This window comes from Lepidochelys olivacea, assembly GCF_965140295.1.
Source record: "Lepidochelys olivacea isolate rLepOli2 genome assembly, chromosome: 3".
In the NCBI taxonomy this organism is placed as follows: Eukaryota; Metazoa; Chordata; order Testudines; family Cheloniidae; genus Lepidochelys; species Lepidochelys olivacea.
The window spans coordinates 140,264,395-140,285,321 of record NC_140413.1 but is presented as its reverse complement, the minus strand read 5'-3'; the positions used below and the strand labels follow the sequence as shown (position 1 = coordinate 140,285,321).

The 20,927-nt window shown below is 42.1% G+C and overlaps 1 protein-coding gene across 5 annotated transcripts in view; it reads left to right on the top strand.

Annotated features, from left to right (window-relative positions):
* PLD5 (phospholipase D family member 5) overlaps positions 1-20,927 on the top strand; it is a 237,201-nt gene that overhangs the window by 88,572 nt on the left and 127,702 nt on the right. For 3 of the 5 annotated variants that reach the window (XM_084624900.1, XM_084624899.1, XM_084624901.1), the window contains one exon: positions 7,484-7,620. The exons of the other annotated variants lie outside the window; for them this stretch is intronic. In XM_084624900.1, the coding sequence (XP_084481026.1) occupies positions 7,484-7,620 (137 nt within the window). The remainder of the gene's footprint in view (positions 1-7,483; positions 7,621-20,927) is intronic. 5 annotated transcript variants of the gene reach the window in all.

Sequence of the window (20,927 nt, the reverse complement as noted above, 5' to 3'; positions counted from 1 at the left end):
AAAATATATCTAATTAAATATTCAGTTTGGAATTTGGGGGGAGGGATAGCTCAGTGGTTTGAGCATTGGCCTGCTAAACCCAGGGTTGTGAGTTCAATCCGTGAAGGAGCCATTTAGGAATCTGGGGAAAAAATTGGGGATTGGTCCTGCTTTGAGCAGGGGGTTGGACTAGATCCCTTCTAATCCTGATATTCTATGATTCTATGAATTAATGTAAAAAATGTATTTAAATTTCCCTACGCCTACCAAATACTACCCAGGTAATCTTCCCGTGCCCCGCCCCCGACAAAAAAGCATTGATGTTGGATTAAGGGGGAGTAACTCGTCTAGTGAAAGGGCTGTGTGACAGTCAGAAATGCCAATCTGTTGATGTAAGAGCATATGCGGTCTCTGTTAAGGTTTTACATGAGTTTGGGGGGGTGGGTACGTACTGCTTTTGGGTATCCATTGGAGATGGAATTGAAAGCCTTATGGAGTATTGGAGTGTGTTATTGCCACTGTTATAGATAATATAAAGGTTGGAAAGAATACAGGAGACTCTTCCCTCAACTACTTCTTGCTATACCTTTAAGGTTTTACATGAGAGGGGTGGGTCTTGATGCAACCTTAACTGTCATTAGACGTACTTGTTTAATTAATAGGAAACTGACAAAGCAGGTTCTTCTCAGCAGACCATCCTCTCTTCTGATTGATAGTGTGTTGAGTGACGTGACTCACATCTGTCATGAGTAGTTTGTTCTTTCTCTGTCTCTCATCTTCTCCCCAGGGGGAAAACTTTATATGCCATGTGGTGTTTTTGTTGTGGTGGGATTTTGGTTTTGGGGTTGTTTTTTAAAATGTACAAGCTACTATGAGCTTTAAGTTAGTGAAGGTAGGTTGAAGAAATATGCCTTGCACTTACAGTGGAAGATGGCAAGGTCTGTGGTGGTCTTTAGGTCCTAGGGGAGTTTGTTCCACAATATCAAATAGACCCCTAGTAAAGCTCTATACCCCACACAGACAAGCTTTTACTTTTATGATAGAAAGTTCCATTTAATCTGAAGAGCAGAGCTGTCAACCATGGTCCTTATCCCAGGGGATTAATCGATCTTCTGGGTATTCTGTGCCAAGGCCATTGTATGCCTTGAAGGTAAGGACTGAGACCTTGAATTTGACTCAATATTCTATGGGAAGCCAGTGTAGCAAGAAGTCTGATGTGCTTGTGGTAGCCCATGTTGCTGAAGAAACATGCTTCAGTATTCTGAACGAGATGGAGTTTCTTAAAGTCTGATGGCTCCAACCTTGAACTTTGTCTTTACAAATGATCTGTTCCTACCCATGGCCACAGGGATCAGAGAGTCCAAGCCACCGCTTTCCCTCCACCGCTTTGGATCTGCATAGCCCTACCTCATGACAGCGTTACTCAATTTTCCTAACTAACCTAACATCTTGAGACCTTTCCCAAGATCTCCCTCTCCCTTTGTGTGTGTGACCATGCATTTTCCTCAGGGCATTCTCTGTTAGCATGATAATGAACATGAAAACCTAGGGTTTCTCTCTCTATCTTTTTGCCTAAACAGAGCTTGCAAAAGATATATAAATCCAAGGTACTGTGCTGGCAAATATAATTTAGGTATAATGAGGTATCCTAATTAAAATAGGTTTACTTGTTTTAAAAAGGCATATAAATATAGGAATACTTTTCAAAGATGGGATTGGTGGCCAGATCCAGCTTGCCATACTCATGTGAGGAGTTCCATTGATTTGAGGATCTGAGTGAGTAAAATGAGTACTTGGAACTGGGTGGCTCAAGGATTTGCTATTTGAATAGAAATTCTTTTACCAGCAAGGTCATTCAGTTCACTAGTGATAGGGTGAGCAGACAGCAAGTGTGAAAAATTGGGACAGGGGTGAGGGGACACCTGTACTCTCACAGACTTCTGTGGAAGTCAGTAGGACTCCTGGTGGGCTCAGGAGTCTGTGTAGATTAGAACATCTGGCCTGCAGTTCCAACAAAAATTTTAGAAAAACTTAAATGAAACTAAATATTGCTGAGCTTGAACAACTTGAAAAGAAATTGGGTGAGGGTGAGGACTGCTCTCCTCTTCGAAGCACCGTTGCAGTGGGTTAGTGTTACAGCCAGGCTATTAACTCTTCTCCTTCATCTTATCTTGTGCGAAGGCGGAGGAGAGTCCTGTGACAGCAGTGAGCTCTGCTATCAGAGAGAGCACTGCAGTGTACAAACAGCCTTGTTATACTTGCACTCTGTGTTCCTACTGTAGGACAGATGTGTATGTGCAAAGGAGCCTTAATCTCATATATGCATGGCAAGCATACTCATAATATAAAACATAGACTTTAAATTTATGAAATTGCCCAGTGTTAATGATGTTTAAAATGTGTGTTGCTTAACACCATGGGCCCAATATTGTCCTTGATAGAAGGATACAGCCTCCACTGAACTAAAGGAACATTCTCTCTCTGCATCTGAGGACAAAGTTGAACTTGCTGTGTTTTAAATAGGCAATGTACTTCAGTCTTTGGTAACAGTGGTACACAGTAGATGATTTGCTCTGAAGTATGAATTCACTCCTTCCTAGTGCTACTGAGCTAGGATACATACTCAGATAGAAATTGTGGGTGCAAATCATATTGCAAAATTGGGCCTTTCTGTGTGAGAAGGGGAGGTGGTGGTGGTGATCTTACTTTTATTAAAATAAATCATAGAATATCAGGGATGGAAGGGACCTCAGGAGATCATCTACTCCAACCGCCTGCTCAAAGTAGGATCAATCCCCCATTTCTGCCCCAAATTCCTAAATGGCTCCTTCAAGGATTGAACTCACAACCCTAGGTTTAGCAGGCCAATGCTCAAACCACTAAGCTATCCCTCCCCATGCTGACTGACAGTGGAGAGAGTGTGTACTATCTTTAGACTTGTGCCACTGCTTGTTCAGTTGTAAATATGAGATTCATACTCTTCAAGACTGCTTGATACAATAAACTCTGGTTTGGGTATTTTCTAGGCAAGAAATTACAGTTACAAGGGTAATAATTGAATATTAATAAAATCAGTAACCGGCAGCAGCAGTTTAGTTTTGTTTTCTTTCTATGTTGTGCAGTTCTTCACATGGTGAAGCTTTAAGGGTAGTGATAGCCACATATAGCACATACCTGCACAATTCATTTGTGCAAATAAGATAATTTACACACTTCATTAATATGTGTAAAACACATGTTCATAGGTAACCTTTAAAAAGTTCACATTTACCATAGTTACTGAACAGTCGTATCTGAGTTACCACGACAGTATTTTTTACTCTAAGCTTAAGGAAATACAGTTCAACATTTTAATTAGGGCTGTCAAATTATTAAAAAATTAATCGCAAGATTAAAAAGTAATCATGATTAATCACTGTTAAACAATAATAGAATACCATTTATTTAAATATTTTTGGATGTTCTCTACATTTTCAAATATATTCATTTAAATTAGAACACAGAATACCAAGTGTACAGGGCTCACTTTATATTATTACTTTTTATTACAAATATTTGCACTGTAAAAAAGATAAAAGAAATAGTATTTTTCAGTTCACCTCATACAACTACTGTAGTGCAATCTCTTTATCATGAAATGCAACTTACAAATGTAGAATTTTTTAAACATAACTGCACTCAAAAACAAAACAATGTAAAACTTTAGAGCCTACAGGTCCACTCAGTCCTACTTCTTGTTCAGCTAATCACTAAGATAAACAAGTTTGTTTACATTTAAGGGAGATAATGCTGCCCACTTCTTGTTTACAATGTCACCAGAAAGTGAGAACAGGCATTCACATGGCACTGTTGTAGCCAACATCACAAGATATTTATGTGCCAGAAGTGCTAAAGAGTCATATATCCCTTCGTGCTTTGACCACCATTCCAGAAGACATGTGTCCATGCTGATGACAGGTTCTGCTCGATAATGATCCAAAGCAGAGCGAACTGATCCACATTCATTTTCATCATCTGAGTCAGATGCCACCAACAGAAGGTTGATTTTCTTTTTTGGTGGTTCAGGTTCCATAGTTTCTGCATTGTAGGGTGACCATATTTTCCTATGCTGAATACGGGACACCTGGTAAAATTACTCTTCTTCAAATGAGTTCAACGGCAATCCATCATAATTATGCAGTATAAATATTCAAATTAACATCAAGTTGACTGAGTCCCTGTTTAAAAGAAATATTGTGTAGTTGGATTCTTTTTATTTACCTTTTTATCTTTAAGGCTTTAGGGTTCACATGGGGAGGGGTGACACACACCCCCCTACCCCCACACACACATATGGGGAGAAGTCTCACACACATACTCTCTCTCTCTCTCTCCCCCCCCCCCCCACACTTCTCTCACGGGGTGGGGGGGGGAAGGGGCGTGACTGACCTACTTGACCCTCCCTGCCCAGTACTCTCCACCCTTCATGCTGGGCTGGGCCCCGAGATGGACGCGCCTTTCCTGGTACCTGGCACCACATCTTCCAGAGGCAACACATGGGAGGCACGCAGGGTCACATGCCCCCCCACCCCAGATTTATGCCATGGTTCACACTAGATTGTTGAGGGGAAGGAGTGACCGGGCCTGTGTCTTTGCAGAGCTCATCTCTTCTCCCCACTTCCCATGTGGCTGGAAGCAGCTTGTTCCTTCCTGCCCGCACAGTGTCGAAAGGCAGCTAATACCTCCAGGCTGCTGCTGGCCATGGACATAACCCAGACTCCTCCTGTCCCCCGGCTACAGTGCGGGCAGGAAGGGGTTAAGCCCTGAGGGAGCATTGTGTACCAGGGCCCAGGGAACCTGACTGCAGGGGCTTCAGCGAACTGGGCCATGGAGATGGCTCAGCAGAGGAGTCTGCCTAGGGAATGAAGCAGCACTGCATGCCCTGGGGGCAGGACCCAGGGTGGTGAGGGGGTCAGGTGAAGAGGGTGCTAAGCCCTTGCCCTGGGGCTGTGGAGCCTGCAGGTTTGGGGCATGAACAGGCTGAAAATCACTTCCCAGCTCCCCCGCACTCCAGAGCTTAGCAGAGGGGCAGAGAGGCTTCCCCATGCCAGCGCTGTGTGGGGCTTTGGCACATGCAGGGCTTGGCTCCTCCTGGTCAGCACCCCAGGCCAGAGAGTCTTGGGCTTTCCCGGGCACTGGCCCAGCCAGAGGTAGTGGGGAAAGGAAGGAGCCTGCTGGCCAGGCTGTTGGTGACCTGAATGCTCCAACCAGGGGCTGGTTCTCCGCACAGCGCTGGGAGCGAGACACGCCCTGCCGGGGAGGATATGGAGGAGCAACGGGGCTGAGGGGGGTGAAGGGGCAAAGCAGGGTGAGGAGTGAGAAGGGGGGTACATAAATGGCCAATGGGTGGGTAGCAAAAATGACACACAACTGGCTGCTGCCTGGCCGCACTCACCATCCACTGCAGCGTGCTGCCAGCACCAGCTGGAAATGGGATGGGGGAGCATGGCCCTGCTGGCCAGGAACCATAGACTATCAGGGTTGGAAGGGATCTCAAGTCCAATTTGGTCATCTAGTCCAAACCCCTGCTCAAAGCAGGACCAATCCCCAATTTTTGCCCCAGATCCTGAAATGGCCCCGTCAAGGATTGAACTCACAACCCTGGGTTTAGCAGACCAAAGCTCAAACCACTGAGCTATCCCTCCCCCCAAGAGCCAATACGCAGCAGGGTCTGCATTGATGGACCAGCAGGGGGAACGGCTTGCCCCACACGCTGCATCTTTGCCCTGCCACCAGCCTTTCATACCCATCCCCATCATCGGCCACTAGACCGCTCCCCAACGCACCTCTGGTGGGTGGGCGGCTAGTGAGCAGGGATCTAGCCAGCAGCAGGGACCTGCCAGTACTGATGGGGAGGGGAGACAGAAAATATGGGACACTTTGCCGATTTTTAAGAAAAAGTCGGGACACCTGCAGGAGGGCTTAAATATGGGACCGTCCCTTTAAAAACCGCACGTCTGTTCACCCTCATGCATTGAAGTGTTGCTTTTTTAAGACTTCTGACAGCATGTTTCACACCTCATCCCTCTCAGATTTTGGAAGGCACTTCAAATTCTTAAACCTTAGGTCAAGTCCTGTAGCTATCTTTAGAATTCTCACATTGGTATCTTCTTTGCTTTTTGTCAAATATGTAGTGAAAGTGTTTTTAAATCGAACAACATATGCTGGGTCGTCATCTGAGACTGCCATAACACGAAATATATGGCAGACAGTGGGTAAAATCACAGAGTAGGAGACATACAATTCTCCCCCAAGGAGTTCAGTCACAAATTTAATTGATGTTTTATTTTTTTAATGCGTGTCATCAGCATGGAAGCATGTCCTCTGGAATGGTGGCCAAAGCATGAACAGGCATACAAATGTGTAGCATATTTGGCATGTAAATACTTTGCAATGCTAGCTACAAAAATGCCATGCGAATTCCTGTTCTCACTTTCAGGTGACATTGTAAATAAGAAGCAGGCAGCATTATCGCCTGTAAATGTAAACAAACCTGTTTGTCTGAGCAATTGGCTGAAGAAGAAGTAGGACTGAATGGACTTGTAGGCTCTAAAGTTTTACATTGTTTTGTTTTTGAGTGCAGTTATGTAAAAAAAAAATCCTACATTTGTAAGTTGTATTTCACGGTAAAGAGATTGAACTACAATATTTGTATGAGGTGATTTGAAAAAAATATGATTTCTTTATCATTTTTATAGTGCAAAAATTTGTAATAAAAATAATAATATAAAGTGAGCACTGTGCACTTTGTATTCTGTTGTAATTTTAAATGAATATATTTGAAAATGTAGAAAAACATCCAAAAATATTTATAATACATTTCAGTTGGCATTCTATTATTGTTTAACAGTGCAATTAAAACTACGATTAATCATGATTACATTTTTAAATCGAGTTAATTTGCTTTGAGTTAATCACTTGAGTTAACTGCAATTAATTGACTGCGCTAATTTTCATGTCAGCTACCACATACAGAAATAGGAAATGCCATTTAGCTCTTCAGCCTTCTTGTGATGACATGTTTGTTTTCAAGTAAACAAACAAAAGCTCTCAAGACTTTTGCAATGCCAAACTGTCAAATATGCCATATCTATGGTGTCTAATCAGAAAAAAGTAATTAATGCAGGAATGGCTATTTTATTGGATAATACATTAATCATGGTATAAATGAAAACTAGTTCTATAATTCTAATGTTGTTTGTGACATGAATTATTTAACAATAACTGCTACATTTAATGTAAACTTGAAGATGATACTAAAGGATGGTTTTGAAAGAATATTTTCATCCCAAAATGTGTTTCATGTTGCGAGTTATGTCAGGAATATATTCAAAATGGTTTTAGATCCTATTGAAAAGTGTTAGAATCTCTGTTCATTGACTAAAATGATGCCCACTCCATTAAACTTTATATATATATATATATATATATATATATATTTTTAAATCTTCTTAATCTCTTTCAGTCCCAGCAAAAATGCATTGTGATCTTTGCACTGGTGTGCTGCTTTGCGATTCTGGTTGCACTGATATTTTCAGCAGTGGATATAATGGGAGAAGATGAGGATGGACTCTCAGAAAAGAATTGTCAAAATAACTGTCGGTAAGAGGTAACAAACAAAACTTCTCTTTTGGGGCAGGCGAGGACATCAATGTGTTTATATAACGATGCTTAATAAAAAATACATTCCCAGCATGCTATGCTCTTTATTCTATGACATTACAGTTGGTTTGTTAACTCTGGCAAAATAAAGCAGAATAAGAATCCTGAAGCTTTCTCTTTCCCCCTCATACACAGGCAGAATGAATATGAGAGAGCCATAATGTTGTTCTGAAATAGATTCTCTTTGGTCATCATCATTGGCACTTTGCAGTTTGGCCACTGACACTGTTGTCAGTTTCTCATAATTCTTCAGTGCACCAGTCTGCACTGACTGTAACCATTTTAATGTTGCTTCTTTTGGAGACTCTTCTGGAAGCTAAATTTTATGCTGTGAAGATGTGACTCTTGGCTTTGACAGTCAGTACATTGGCCAACCTGAGCCCATACCTGTGAAAGTTCAGAGAATAGGACTGAGGTGGTTCACACAGCTGCTAGATCTGCATATCCCTCTCCCCTGGACTCTATTGAGCAAGACTGACAACATTTTTGCAGCGCTGTTACCTTCAGTGTAACCAGTTTGCTGTTCATTACACCCACACCACTGTGCTTAGGATTTTGGGGAAGGCAAATGAGATGGTTCTTTGTGACACACTCAAAGCATAACTGACTCATATAATGAGAACAAGAGTGGCTGAGGGGGTGGTGGCTATGATGTCTTCTGATCTCACTCAGAGTTCTGTTGAAGTGCAGCCCAGTTGCAAATTCTGTTCAACCCTGGTGATTAGATTAGATAGAGGGCTCTGTCTGGAGCCCTCCATTTGCTCCCCATTTTCAACCCATCCATCTCATGCTTCTTGTCCTCACCATCAAGGCCCTTCACAACTGTTCCCTCTCTACTTATCCACTCTTGTCTTCAGTTGTCTTGCTCAGCGCCTCTCCACAGTGACTGATGCCAGTATTTTCAAGTCATAATCATCTGCTTCTTCTACAACTGTCTCCACTCCTCTTTCCATACCCCATCTTACACATGGAACATCCTCTTGGGTCTTAAGATCACTTCCTTCCCCTCTTCAAAACCCCTCCTCCGAGACCCACTTCTCACATGATGCCTATAGAAATTAGCCAACTGACAATGGCTAGCTACAGAGCCAGCGAGGATAATTAATATGTATTTTAAAAATAGGCAAATACAACCTCGGAATATTTTACCCCTTATATCCAGATTTGCCTTTCTTTGCTGTCTTGGGTTGTGAGATCTGTGGGGCAAAACCCAGCTGGACATAGCTAGCACAGACTGGTCACTGCCATGACATAAATAATAACTGAATTATTATTATTTAGGTTGTTTTTTCACAACTGTAATTGCAAACAAATGGGGCTAAAAATGTACTTTGTGCTTAATCTCTCTTTGTGAATAATATTGATCTATATACTATTCTGTGTTAATTGGTGCATAACACCCTCTCTTCCTTTCTGGTCAGAGGGCTATATTCTAATCTTTGCTGGTGTAAATTCAGTTTAAACCCATTGACTCCTAATATGTTTAAAGTCAATGGGATTTCTCTGCAATTACAGTGATGAAATTGAAATCAGACTTTGTCTTTCACTGCATGATCTAACTGCTAATACTTGGCCCAGAAAACACACCGATGCTGTCTGTATAATTTGCCCAAGGTATTTCTAATAGCATCTGTCACTACAGTATCCAAAGTGCTGACCACCTGCTAACATGGATTGTGATCCTATCCTCCTGGATGTGATGAAATTGGGCACCCTTATGTATTTAACATATTGCAGACTTAACTAATGTGGTGCAAGATCAGTTGCTGTTCCATGGCATATCATTACTATGTTGGGTAAGCACTTTGAAAAAGTAAGGCAAGAATTATTGAATTTTTATATTTCAGCTGTCTGAGTACTTTTGCTGAAATTCAGGAGCTGCAGTTTACATGTGCAGACTGGTGAAAAATCCAAAGCTCCCTTTTCTAGATGGAATTAATGTGCAGTGTAAGATTGTGTATGTTCTTTGACTCAAGTTTGTCTTTTAAATAGCTCAAGCATCCTAGAGATTGTGTAGGGGACATGCTGCTGTTGCTCGGATGAAAATCTCAAAGTTTTGTTTAAGGTTTATGTCTCTCTTGGAAGTCATCTTCAACTTTGAGATTTTTAGCATAATTTGTCTTGAGAGAATTCTGATATAAAAAAAACAAACAAACTACTTATTCCAAAAAATCAGCAAAGTGAAAACAAAGATTTTTGCCTCGTTTTCTTGGTGTTGGTCTCCTTTTTTATAGCTACCGAGAGGGATCAGGATATTATCAGCCCCATTTAGGAATGTTTTTTGTAGCATTTATAAATAAGAAGACTAATCTGTGAGTCTCAGATCTCTTCTGCAAAAAGCATTTCTATGTAACCTACATAAAATGGCTATTTGTGAATATAAATTCTCTAGCTAGGATGCTTCCTTCACATCAGGCATGTCTTCTGTTAATCATTTTATTTTTATTGTGCAAAGACATTTATTGGGTACCTTGCACAGATCGTCTCAGTCTTCACTGTTTTTTGCATTCTTGTTGGGAGTCTGTGTAACAAACATATGTCAAGAGAGTGATGCAGTATGCTATTAATTTGGTATTTTTATAGGAATACAGAACAGATTTTGCTCAGTATATTAAAAGGTCATAAAAGAAGCATTTTTGAACAAAATGTGAAATATATATGAGTATATTATTTGCATTCTTTGAGCCACCCACTGGTGACCGGGATCTTGCTGAAAGTGAGGTCATTCGTGACCCTAGCAACATAGGGTCAGATTGTTACAGGCTGCAAGCCAGTTTCGTTCTGCTGGTTTAGTAATTGGAAAAGGTTTAATGTGTGTTATTTTAAAAAATATGTTTAATTTTTAAAACACTGAAGGTCATTTCATTGTTCCTTAATTTCCACACTTCTAAAATGGCCCACTTCCCAAGCCTCTGGATGCATTTGCATCTTTAAAAAAGCAGTTAATTAAAAAATACAAACATCCTGATAACAATTAAGAGAAAATAGACACTGCCAAAATTAATTACCAACTAGCATCATAAAGAGGAAAAATTGAAAATACCATCTCCATCCAACTCCAAAACAGTCTTTTTCAGGCACTGTTAATTACGAAAATAAGTATATCCATTTTGCTAAGTGCAGCATTCTGAAAGCTCTAAGAAAATAAGCTCTTCTTGTTGGGCCAAATCCTAGAGATGCTGAGAGCCTGTATCTCCCACTGAAGTCAACAGACACGAGCACGGAAAACTATATTCGGGCTAATGCCTGAAGAACAGATAGGCCATGCCCCCTGATCTGAAGAACAATAAACTCGGGCTCTGGCAAACCAATAAAACGAGCTGATTCTGAGTTCATCAGAAATGCCCTGCTGTTGGCTTCAAAGTTTAGATCAGAACTGTTAACAGAAAGGCTGCAGCTGAACTCAATTGATAGGTATAACTGTATTAAACCAGATGTAAGACATTCTTTTCCAATCTCTTCCACTGACTCTCACACTGGTGCAGATATACTCTTTATAATTAAAATGATTATTTTCAATTCAGTTGGACCAGTTCCGGAGAGGTGCTGAGCACCTGTGATGCCTGTTGACTGCAGTGGAAGATGTGGGCTTTCAGAACTTCTAGGATTTGGCCCAATGAGATGTAATTGTTTCGTTATGAACTTTCAGGATGCCTTGCTTAGAAAAACAGATATAGTTGTCATTTTAAATAATTTTTATTGAAATTAATAACATGAATTTGCACTTTGAGAGTGGAAAAATAGAAGTCCATTAACAAAATCAGTCATATCAGGTTAGAAAGTTTGTTGTAGTTTGCGTGTTGTTTTTTATTACAAATTTTTCTCCAGAGACACACATAGGAATATTGTTGAGAGGCACTGACAGATGCAGCTGGTTAAGAGGAGATGCTTAGCAGTCTGGGAACTCTTGCTGTGAGTCCATTAAGCAGTGCATCTATAAAATTAGATTATTGTAATTTGAAGATAGTACTCTTTAATGTCAGAACCATTATTAATAAATCTTGGTTAGTTTGTGATGTGCTGTTAGCCAAGACATTACTGCCTTACTGAAACTGGCTGGTAATTCTACAGTGGAATTATCCAGGGGAAAAACAAAGGCAGATCATAATAGCAAAAAATGGTCTTTGTGTCTCAGCTGTCTAAACCGAGGTGTCACAAGAAACCTTGATCCAGTCCCTACAGCATCATCTGTTCAATATGAGTCATCTTCTCCTCTGTGCTGGTGACAGAGGCTGCTGGGGCTCCTGCAGGGCATGGGGCAACTTTATCTCTCCAGATTTCCACTGTCTGTCTGGAGAGCCTCAGTTGGCTTAGGTGGCTGACTGCTCCCTTCAGTAGCTCTTTGGAAGCAGTGTGGAAGAGAAATAGAGTGGAAAATAAGCTATGTGGAGCCTTTGCCCATGTTTCTAAGGGCATGGTGGAGGGGTATGGTGGTTAATTTTTTGATTTGTTTGTTTTGAGAGCTCGCTTGTGTGTGTGATGGGTGGAGGCAAGTGATTTTTGGAAATCTGCCTTTGTGTGGGGGTCTGGGGTGTATTTGCTTTGAAGGAAATTTGCCTCTGTGTTTGTGCACGGGGTGGTGCTTTTTAGGATATGTCTGCACAGCAGCTGGAAGGATGCTGCCCAGAGCGGCTACTACACAGACATGTGCTAGCTCTGCTTGAGCGAGTGCACTAAAAATAGCAGTATGGCTGCGGAGGCATGGGCAATGGCTCAGGCTACACACACAAGTACGTACCTAAGCAGTCAGGCTGGTTTGTACTCAGGGAACTAACCTGAGTTACCACACATGCTGCCGCAGCCACTCTGCTATGGTGTTGTGTTTGAAGAGGATTACTACATTAATGCAAACTAGGTACCTTTTAGTTCACACTGACACCATCCAGAAGTGGGAGTTACAGTGCAGCACTCTGGTGTACACTGCCATTCACAGCCCTGTAGTACAACCTACAGGGCAGTGTAGACATACTCTAGGAAGGATGGGATAGCCTCCTGTCATTTCCCACACTGGCTTTGAAAATTGATGGGACCATCACTGCATGAGTATTTATATATCCTTTAGATTCCTTGCATCATTTCAAATGCACCTGTGGATGCACTGAATCTTCGTTGGGATGCTGCTAGGTTCTAGGATTCAATAATATCCTGGGGCAGCGAGTTCCACAGCTAAAATAAAATATTTTAAATACACTATATTTGTTCTCTTGTTCTTGTATTCTGAGAAGATAAATAGAAGTCTATGGCTTATTTTTTCTGTTGTTTTTATAAACCTCTTATGTATAAACTAAAGCAAGGTTTTATGACATTAAGTGAGCAGACTGTAGTGCTTGCTTCCATGGCTTTGTCAGGTTGTGTCTCTGATAAATTGTGATGATCCGGGGAGAGGAGTGAGATTTTCTCTAGCACTGCATGAGTTCTACAAGTTTGGTGGGGGGTTTATTTATTGGTTTTAATTTTAAGTATAAAATGTGACAGGCATAATAATAGACTGTCTAAACAGAGCAGGGTTTTCATGATTTTGAAAACATGCCTGTTATATATGCCTGTCAGAATTTCTGTTTACCATACACTTAAGCCAGTCAGCATAAAAATGCCTTCTCCCATTTTGGGGGATGAGTTGTAAAACTCCTTGTTTTTAAGATTACCCTTATGGCCTGCCATCATCATCATTTTTCCCCCAGTAACAAAAAGAGTCCTATGGCTTGGATACTGCAAAGAGCTGGGTGCCTCCTGCAAGCTGGTCAGCATCTCAAGCCCCCGTTGTATTGACAGGGAATTGAAGATGCTCAGCACCTCAGTGGAGGTGGTTTAGAACCTTGCAGGTGTCGACCAGTAAGCAGCTGTGTTTTTTTATTTTTAAGAAGATGTATGAAAACAGAACGCCTATTGATATTAACGATAATCCTGTAACTTTAGAGTGTACATTGCTCTGTCTTCTCTAGCCATATAACCAAATTCAGGGTATAGGGTTTCATTTTTCTAGTCCAATCCTATGCAAAACATTTTCAAAAAGGAGAAAATAAAAGTAAAAAAGTTTACCAAGGTGCCTAGCTCAAGGCCTGATCCAACTCCCATTAATGTCAATAAAAAGACTATCATTGGTTCAATTGTGGGAGCAAGACTGGGCCTTAATTAGTTTTCTCTGAATTCATGAATCACTGTCTTCCTCAGAGTCCCGGCTGAACCTAGTGGTCTCCCCCTGAGTTTATTAAGATGAAGTGCTGGTTTAGTGCTTTCCAAAGTGTAAGTTTTTCTTATTATTCTGCACACTCCACCTGGCTGGGGACAAAAGGGACATTTCTGTGTTGTTTTCTTGGGACTTTTTTTTTTTTTTTTAAGAGTGTGAGCAAGGTTTGAAGAGCTCTCCCCTGGTAGCTAATGATGAGCTAGGGGGAAAATGCTTCAGGGCCAGACTATATTTACACCTACTCTGCCTAGGTATGAGCAGACGGAGCTATGTTGCCCAAGTGATCAGTTTTGGCTGATTTTGGGTTACAAATCACATTAGTATTGAATACAGGGGTAATGAAATGTTGGCTTCCTCATTCTGTGAGTAAAGGGCAACAGAACTGCACTCAGCCTGTTCTGATGGCGGGGGCTCATCCTCAACTGAACTGAACTTGCTAATCAGGGGGTTCAGATGCTAGATCCCAGTGGAGGGAAAGAGGACGGGAGCAGGTGTTTCTGTCTGGTGGTGTGGGCTTTGCCTGAGTCATAGGGACTCAGTCATAGACTCTCCAGTGTTTAAAGACAGAGCTGATTAGTCTTATTCGATAGTCTTTTGTTTTGTTAAGTGATCACCAGAGCTGAAATCACTGATAAGCAGGTTTAAGTGTTAAGCCTTAGACCTGCTGCGGGACAGTGTTTCTGTGAGACAGCCCAGCCCGCACTAGCAGTGAGGTTTCCTCACTAGCTTCTGAAATCACGGAGAGCGGGATGGAATTTCAAGAGACCGACTTGCGGAGGCAGGTGGTGATTGCACAGGGCCGTTGGCAATGGAGCAGACAACGGGATGGTGGAGTGAATGATGGCACAACAAATGACAGCAGCAGAGTGAATACCGGTGCAGCAGAGGCAGCATGCAGCAACCCAGAGTGAACAGCAGCAACCATGAGCCCATTGCAGTAGCAGCAGCAGGGGCATTGTTCAATGTTCCTTCCCCCCCACCCCCTGCCAGGTGGGAGGTGAACGCACCTGTGAGCTCTGGGTCTTCGCTGACCAAGGACAGCAGCTGTGAGTGGAGTGTGGTGTGTTAAGGGGACATTTGTTTGTTGGACTTTCACACTGCAAGGTAAGAAACGGAGGCAAAGGACACTGCCCAATGTACTCTGAGGTGGGAGTTTTGCTCATGGTCAGATGTGTTCAAATCGTGGTTGTGGTGTGTTCCCAAATTAATGCCAGGTTCCTTTCCCCTTTTTATTTAGTTTTTCTCTGCTATGCACAGACTCGGTGCATGCGAGTGGGGAAGTATTGCCCCTTAGAGGCGCCCAGGGATGGTGTTTAATTTTCCCAGATTACTGGGTTGGGGCTCAAGCCAGTTCTGTGTTGTATTGTTAAGAGGGACCCCTGGATATTGAACCCAGCCCTTGTTGCAGCTGATTCCACCTGGCCGAAGGGTTACAACAGCATTTGGTTCAATTCTCTGCTCTGCGTTTGTGGACTCTGGTCAGGGGAAATCTTGTCACCTTGAGAAAGTAGGTCCCTATCTCTTTGTAGATCAATGTGTTCAGTTTATGGGGGTCTTTTTATCCTGCTTTGTGGCCGGTGACCCACTTGTCCAGATTAAACTTCCTACATAAATCTTCAGTATTGTTCTCTAAGGAAATGACATTAGTTGCAGTTAAAATTTCCATTAGAATCTTTGAATTTTTGTTCTGCCCCAAGGTTCTTTGACTGTTCAACCAAGGCTTATTCTTTGCCTATGATTCCAGGCACCATCTGCCAATGACACCATTTATTTTTAATCACTTCTCCACCCTTAGAGCAATGAATCAAAGAGGAACATGTCATAGTTTAGATTTAGTCTTGTTTATTGCTCATATAATGAGCTCTGAGTTTAAATGTAGGGCTAGGCTATGTCTAATCCCAGAATGCTTCATGGCATTCCCCCTTGAGCAGTGTGCTCCTAAACTAAGCAGAGCTGGATGAAGACAATCCCAGGCCCTTAGGTTTATGATGACATGGTGCCTCCTGTGACTGGCTCACTTACCACTCGGAGTGCGGTGCCAAGGAGCTGCCGTCCCAAAGAAGTAAAAGCAGTGTCATGGAGCCCCCTTATCTACCCCCAAAAAAGACTGCTGCCAAAATCAGGCTAGGAACAACCTAATCAGCAAATTAGCTGGTTTGACAAGGGGCGCAGGGGTGCTGGCGCACAGACACTTCACACATCAGCCCTGGTGCTGTGCTGTTCCTCAGCAGAATTCTGACTGGTGTTGTTCACCTCACACTAAATTGGTCAATATTGAATTGAACTCAGACATGATCATCATCACAAGCATAATCCATCCCACTCCTGTTCCACTGGCTACCAGTTCCGAGCAACACATTCATCACAGGGAGTCTACAGCCAGACAGATGGAAAAGCTACATGCCAATCCAGGTCTCCCACAGTACACGGATACTTTCAGTCACCCCAGAGCACGACTTACGTTGAGGCACCCATCGTAGTCTCAACTGCCAGATCGGAATCTGTCAGCAGCAACCCTATGGCGTGATGAGTGGCCAGCTAAAGATGTTTGGAATGGTTTCCTTGTTGCTGATCTGATGGTTCAGCCACCAGGATTTGACCTGCCATGTCACCTTTGGTCTCTGCTGAACAGGTTTTGAATTTCCACACAAGGAGTCTGTGTGATGACCCACTTTGTGAATGTGTGTTATCTGTCAGTCAATGGCACATGTTGTCGATGAATGTCAACTAACCAGACTTCATGGTGGCCTTAGGTCCCTTCAGTCTGCTGATGAAGCTGCTGTGGGGTGGTTTGGGAAGCACCGCAAATGTGAGAAGATGACAAATCTACCCCACGAGCAGCAGCAGAGTTCCCCTCTCCACTGGAGAGCAAGAATGGTGGCAGGGGGACTCGTTTGGGTGATGGGATAAATCCTGGAATATGTATCTGCTTGGTTGGGTGAGCTGGACCCACTGCACCCTTATCTTCCTGCCACACACACGTCCCTCTGCTGGGGGTCTTGGAGTTAACACTCCATTGAGATGCGTGGGGCAGTTAGCCCCTCTCAGAGGTGTTTTGTCAGGCTGTCTGCAGATATTTCTGCTTCAGTTACACTGGGTCACATTTTCAAGCTTTTCTTTGCAGCTATGAGCACTAGGAAATTTCTTTTCTCCCCTTAAATTAAAGTGTGGAATCTGATGTAATTGCCTGACTCCAGGTGCCAGGGCCATAAGCATTAAAAACAAGCACAAAGTATTTAGGAAGGAAAGATCAAATACAAAATGGGGAATAACTGGCTAGGTGTCATATTGCTGAAAACAACCTGAGGATTATAGCAGATCACAAATTAAACAAGGCAACAATATGATGCAACTACAAAAAAGGATAGTACTCTGGGTTGTATTAACAGAAGTGTTGCATGTAAGACATGGGACATAATTGTCCCACTCTACCCCACACTGGTGGGGCCTCAACTACAGTACTGCGTCCATTTTAAGAAAGATGTGTACAAACTATAGAGTCCAGAGGAGAGCAACAAAAATGAAAAAAAAATTTAGAGAACCTGACCTATGAGGGAAGGCTAAATAAACTGGACATGTTTATCCCTGAAGAAAAAAAAATGAGGGAGGACCTGATATTTCTTCAAATATGAGAGAGGCTCCCATAAAGAGGATATAGTGATCAACTGTTCTCAGTTGTCCACTGAAGGTAGGACAAGAATTAATTAGAGTGTAATATGCAGCAAGAAAGATTCAGGTGAGATCTTAGGAAAAACTTTGTAATTGTAAGGATGGATAAACTCTGGAATAGACTTCCAAGAGAGGTTGTGGGATCCCCATCACTGGAAGTTTTTAAGAACAGGTTAGACAAAACCTGTCAGGAATGGTCTAGATTACCTGGTCCTGCTAGTGTAGGGGCTTGACTCGATGACCTTTAAAGGTTCTTGCCAGCCCTGCATATCTAGGAAGCAATGATTAGTTTAGCTGGGCACTGCTGTCACCGGGGGCTGTCCCTTAAAGGCATAACCATTCAAGATGGCAGACCCAGATTAAAACTCCTAGTCCCCATCCCCTTAAAGCATTTTAAACTAATACTTTTGTTAATTAAAGATAAATTTAGTTGCTACAATCAATGACGCCCTGGTACTTCTGATCCCTTCTTGTCTTGTCTGTGGAAAAAAAGACCATTTAGAGGTCTTGGTCCATGTGGCAGGGCAGGGGTAAAACCCCCTTTAAAGCCCTGCCAAAATGCTGGCTGCAGACCGTCTCTGGTCAAAAGGCCAGGTAGAGAGACATGGGTATGCAGCAGGGAGCCCAGCTGCAAACCCATGTCTCTCTACCTGGCCTTTTGACCAGAGACGTAGAGAGACATGGGTATGCAGCAGGGAGCCCAGCTGCAAACCCTAATGAGGGCTAGCTCAGAGCAACAAGCTGGGCCAAGTGGGAACAGCTGAGCTAAAGACTGGGAGGACTATAAAAGCCCTGGTAAAATCTCAGTGACGGGGTGGCCAGGGAGGAGACAGGAGGGCTGTTTCTCTGTCTCTTTACCTACTGGAAGGAACCTCAAGGGCCAGAAGACCCTGGGAGGGGTCTGTGGTGTGATTGTTGTTGGGGGAATCAGGACTGCAGAAGAACACTGTAAATAAAAACACAAAGGTGAAACCACTGACGAAGGTGGTGGGACTCGTTTTTATACCAGCCTAAACACAGGGTGCAGGCACAAAAGTGGGAGTGCCGGCATAGACCCTGTGACAGTCCACTATATTACCAAAACTGTTGGTTTTTTCTTTCATCTGGAGCCATTTTTTCCCACAAATGAAATCTCTTCCTGTCATCCTGACTTTAAAAATATCTTAAGAAATTCTAGCTAGCAAACACCCATCTGATGACCATCTCTTTTTTTCCTCTGTCTGATGACATATGCTTTCCTGAAATGCTTGGAGTGGCAAATCTTATCTTTGACAACATCATATTTGATTAGTGTCAAAGTTGGTTTCATTCTGCACATAGTACTGAAATGGTTCTTCACATGGCCATTGGTGATTTGCCTGGCCTCCAGCAAGAAGGGGAGAACTTACCTTGTCTCTGTGGCTGGCTGTGTGATGTATGTTAAATGGCACTAGCTTGGATTCCTAGAAAAGAGCAAGGTCTCTTTAACCCTTGCAGCTCTCAGGATGAATACACTGCATTCATACAGGAGCACAGATGATACCTGGAGCTCTCTTGTCAGTTAGAGTAGACTCTGGCTGGAATATAGCTAAACTCATCTATCATGTAGCTCATCTATCTTGATTGATCCCTCAGCATCATTCTTTATACTCACTGTTTAGAATTGCTTTACGCTATTCTTTGCCACTTGGTGGGTATCTCCTTTTGTCGTTTGACTTGAGTCAATGTCTAACATGATAGTTTTGTTTTTACTGTTTGAGTACTGGAGAAAAATATATGAAAACTAATAGCTTAGAGATATGAAACATGCACAAATACTTGCCAAAAGTTTAAATGTAAAGTTCTTTATTATAATAGCTAAAATGTATTATATTTTAATATGAACAATTTTAAGATTTTTTGAAAACTAATTTTACACAAATGTTTCTCTTCCAAAATCATCAGTGCTGTTTATATATACGGTGAACTCTGCCTTTTATGTGATCACTAAAAAGAATGACAAAACTCTGTGAAGACGAATAGCTAACATTTAGGGTACTAGCTGGAGACTTGGGAGACCCAGATTCAAGTCCCTGCTTGGCCACAAACTTGCTGTGTGACCTTGGAATAATGTATCCAGTTCTGGTGTCAACAAGAAAGATGTTGATAAACTGGAGAAGGTTTAGAGAAGAGCCACAGGAATGGCTAAAGGATTGGAAAAACATGCCTTGTAGTGACTAAGCTCTTTCAGTCTATCTGGTTAGCTTAATAAAGAGAAGGTTAAGGGGTGACTTGATCACAGTCTATAAGTACCTTCATGGGAAATGAGAACTTGAAAATGGGCTCTTCAATCTAGCAGACAAAGCTATATCATCATCCCATGGCTGGAGGCTGAAGCTAGACAAATTCAGACTAGAAATAAGACACAATTTTTTAACAGGGTAATTAACCAGTGGAACAATTTACCAGAAGTTGTGGTCGATTCTCCATCACTGGAAATCTTTCGATCACAAATTGATTTTTTCTAAAAGATATGGTCTAGTTCGAACAGGAATTAATTTGGAGAAGTTCTATGCTGTGTGACAGAAAGGAGTCACACTAGATGATCACAGTGGTCTCTTCTGTCCTTAGTCGTCTTGTACCTCATTTTTTCATCCGTAAAATGGGGATGACAGGGAAGTAAGTACTGTTTCATGGGGGTGATGTGAGCATAAATTGCACTGATGTGGGCCATACAGATACCTCAGGTAGATAGAAAAATCAGTTCCAAACAGAGGTGAATGCCTAATAAAGGCAGAGTAGAACTGTATTCGGTACATTTGAGGATATTTTTGGTACTGTCTCTAAAGACAGGAGGTTTCCTATTAAAAGATACTTCACAGATTTCACTGTACAGAGCAGTTATTAGTATCTCAGTTAACGCTATTTAATAGACTCTGAAAGAGTATTACTGCCCAACTGCTTAGGGCTAAAATATGGGCCAATAATAGGAATAGTAATGATACCTTTGCAGTGTATAGATTATGTGCAACTCTTTAGGGGTGCTCATTCTACTCTCCCTGCATTGGCCAGAGTCTGACCCATCGATTCTCCCCTCTCCCTCTCAGTTCTTAATGGCATCTAAATCAACATAGACTTGCCATAATTAATCCCTAATTTTATTAAAAGCATCATTATAGATATTAACTCCTGTAGGTATCAGCCCTCTTATGGGCATCTATGTTAGTGCTCTTAGGGCATATTGGAGAATTTCCATAACACTGTGTTTCTGTAATTTGAGTATGGCCTATATCTTTTGGGAATAGATGCTTCAAGAGTACATTATTCCTTTCATTTGTGGATTTTTATTACCATCTTTAGCTACAGTATATCTGCTGAATCAGCAATGCAGCTTGCAAATAGCTGCCAGAGCTTTTTACCTTTGAATTTTCCT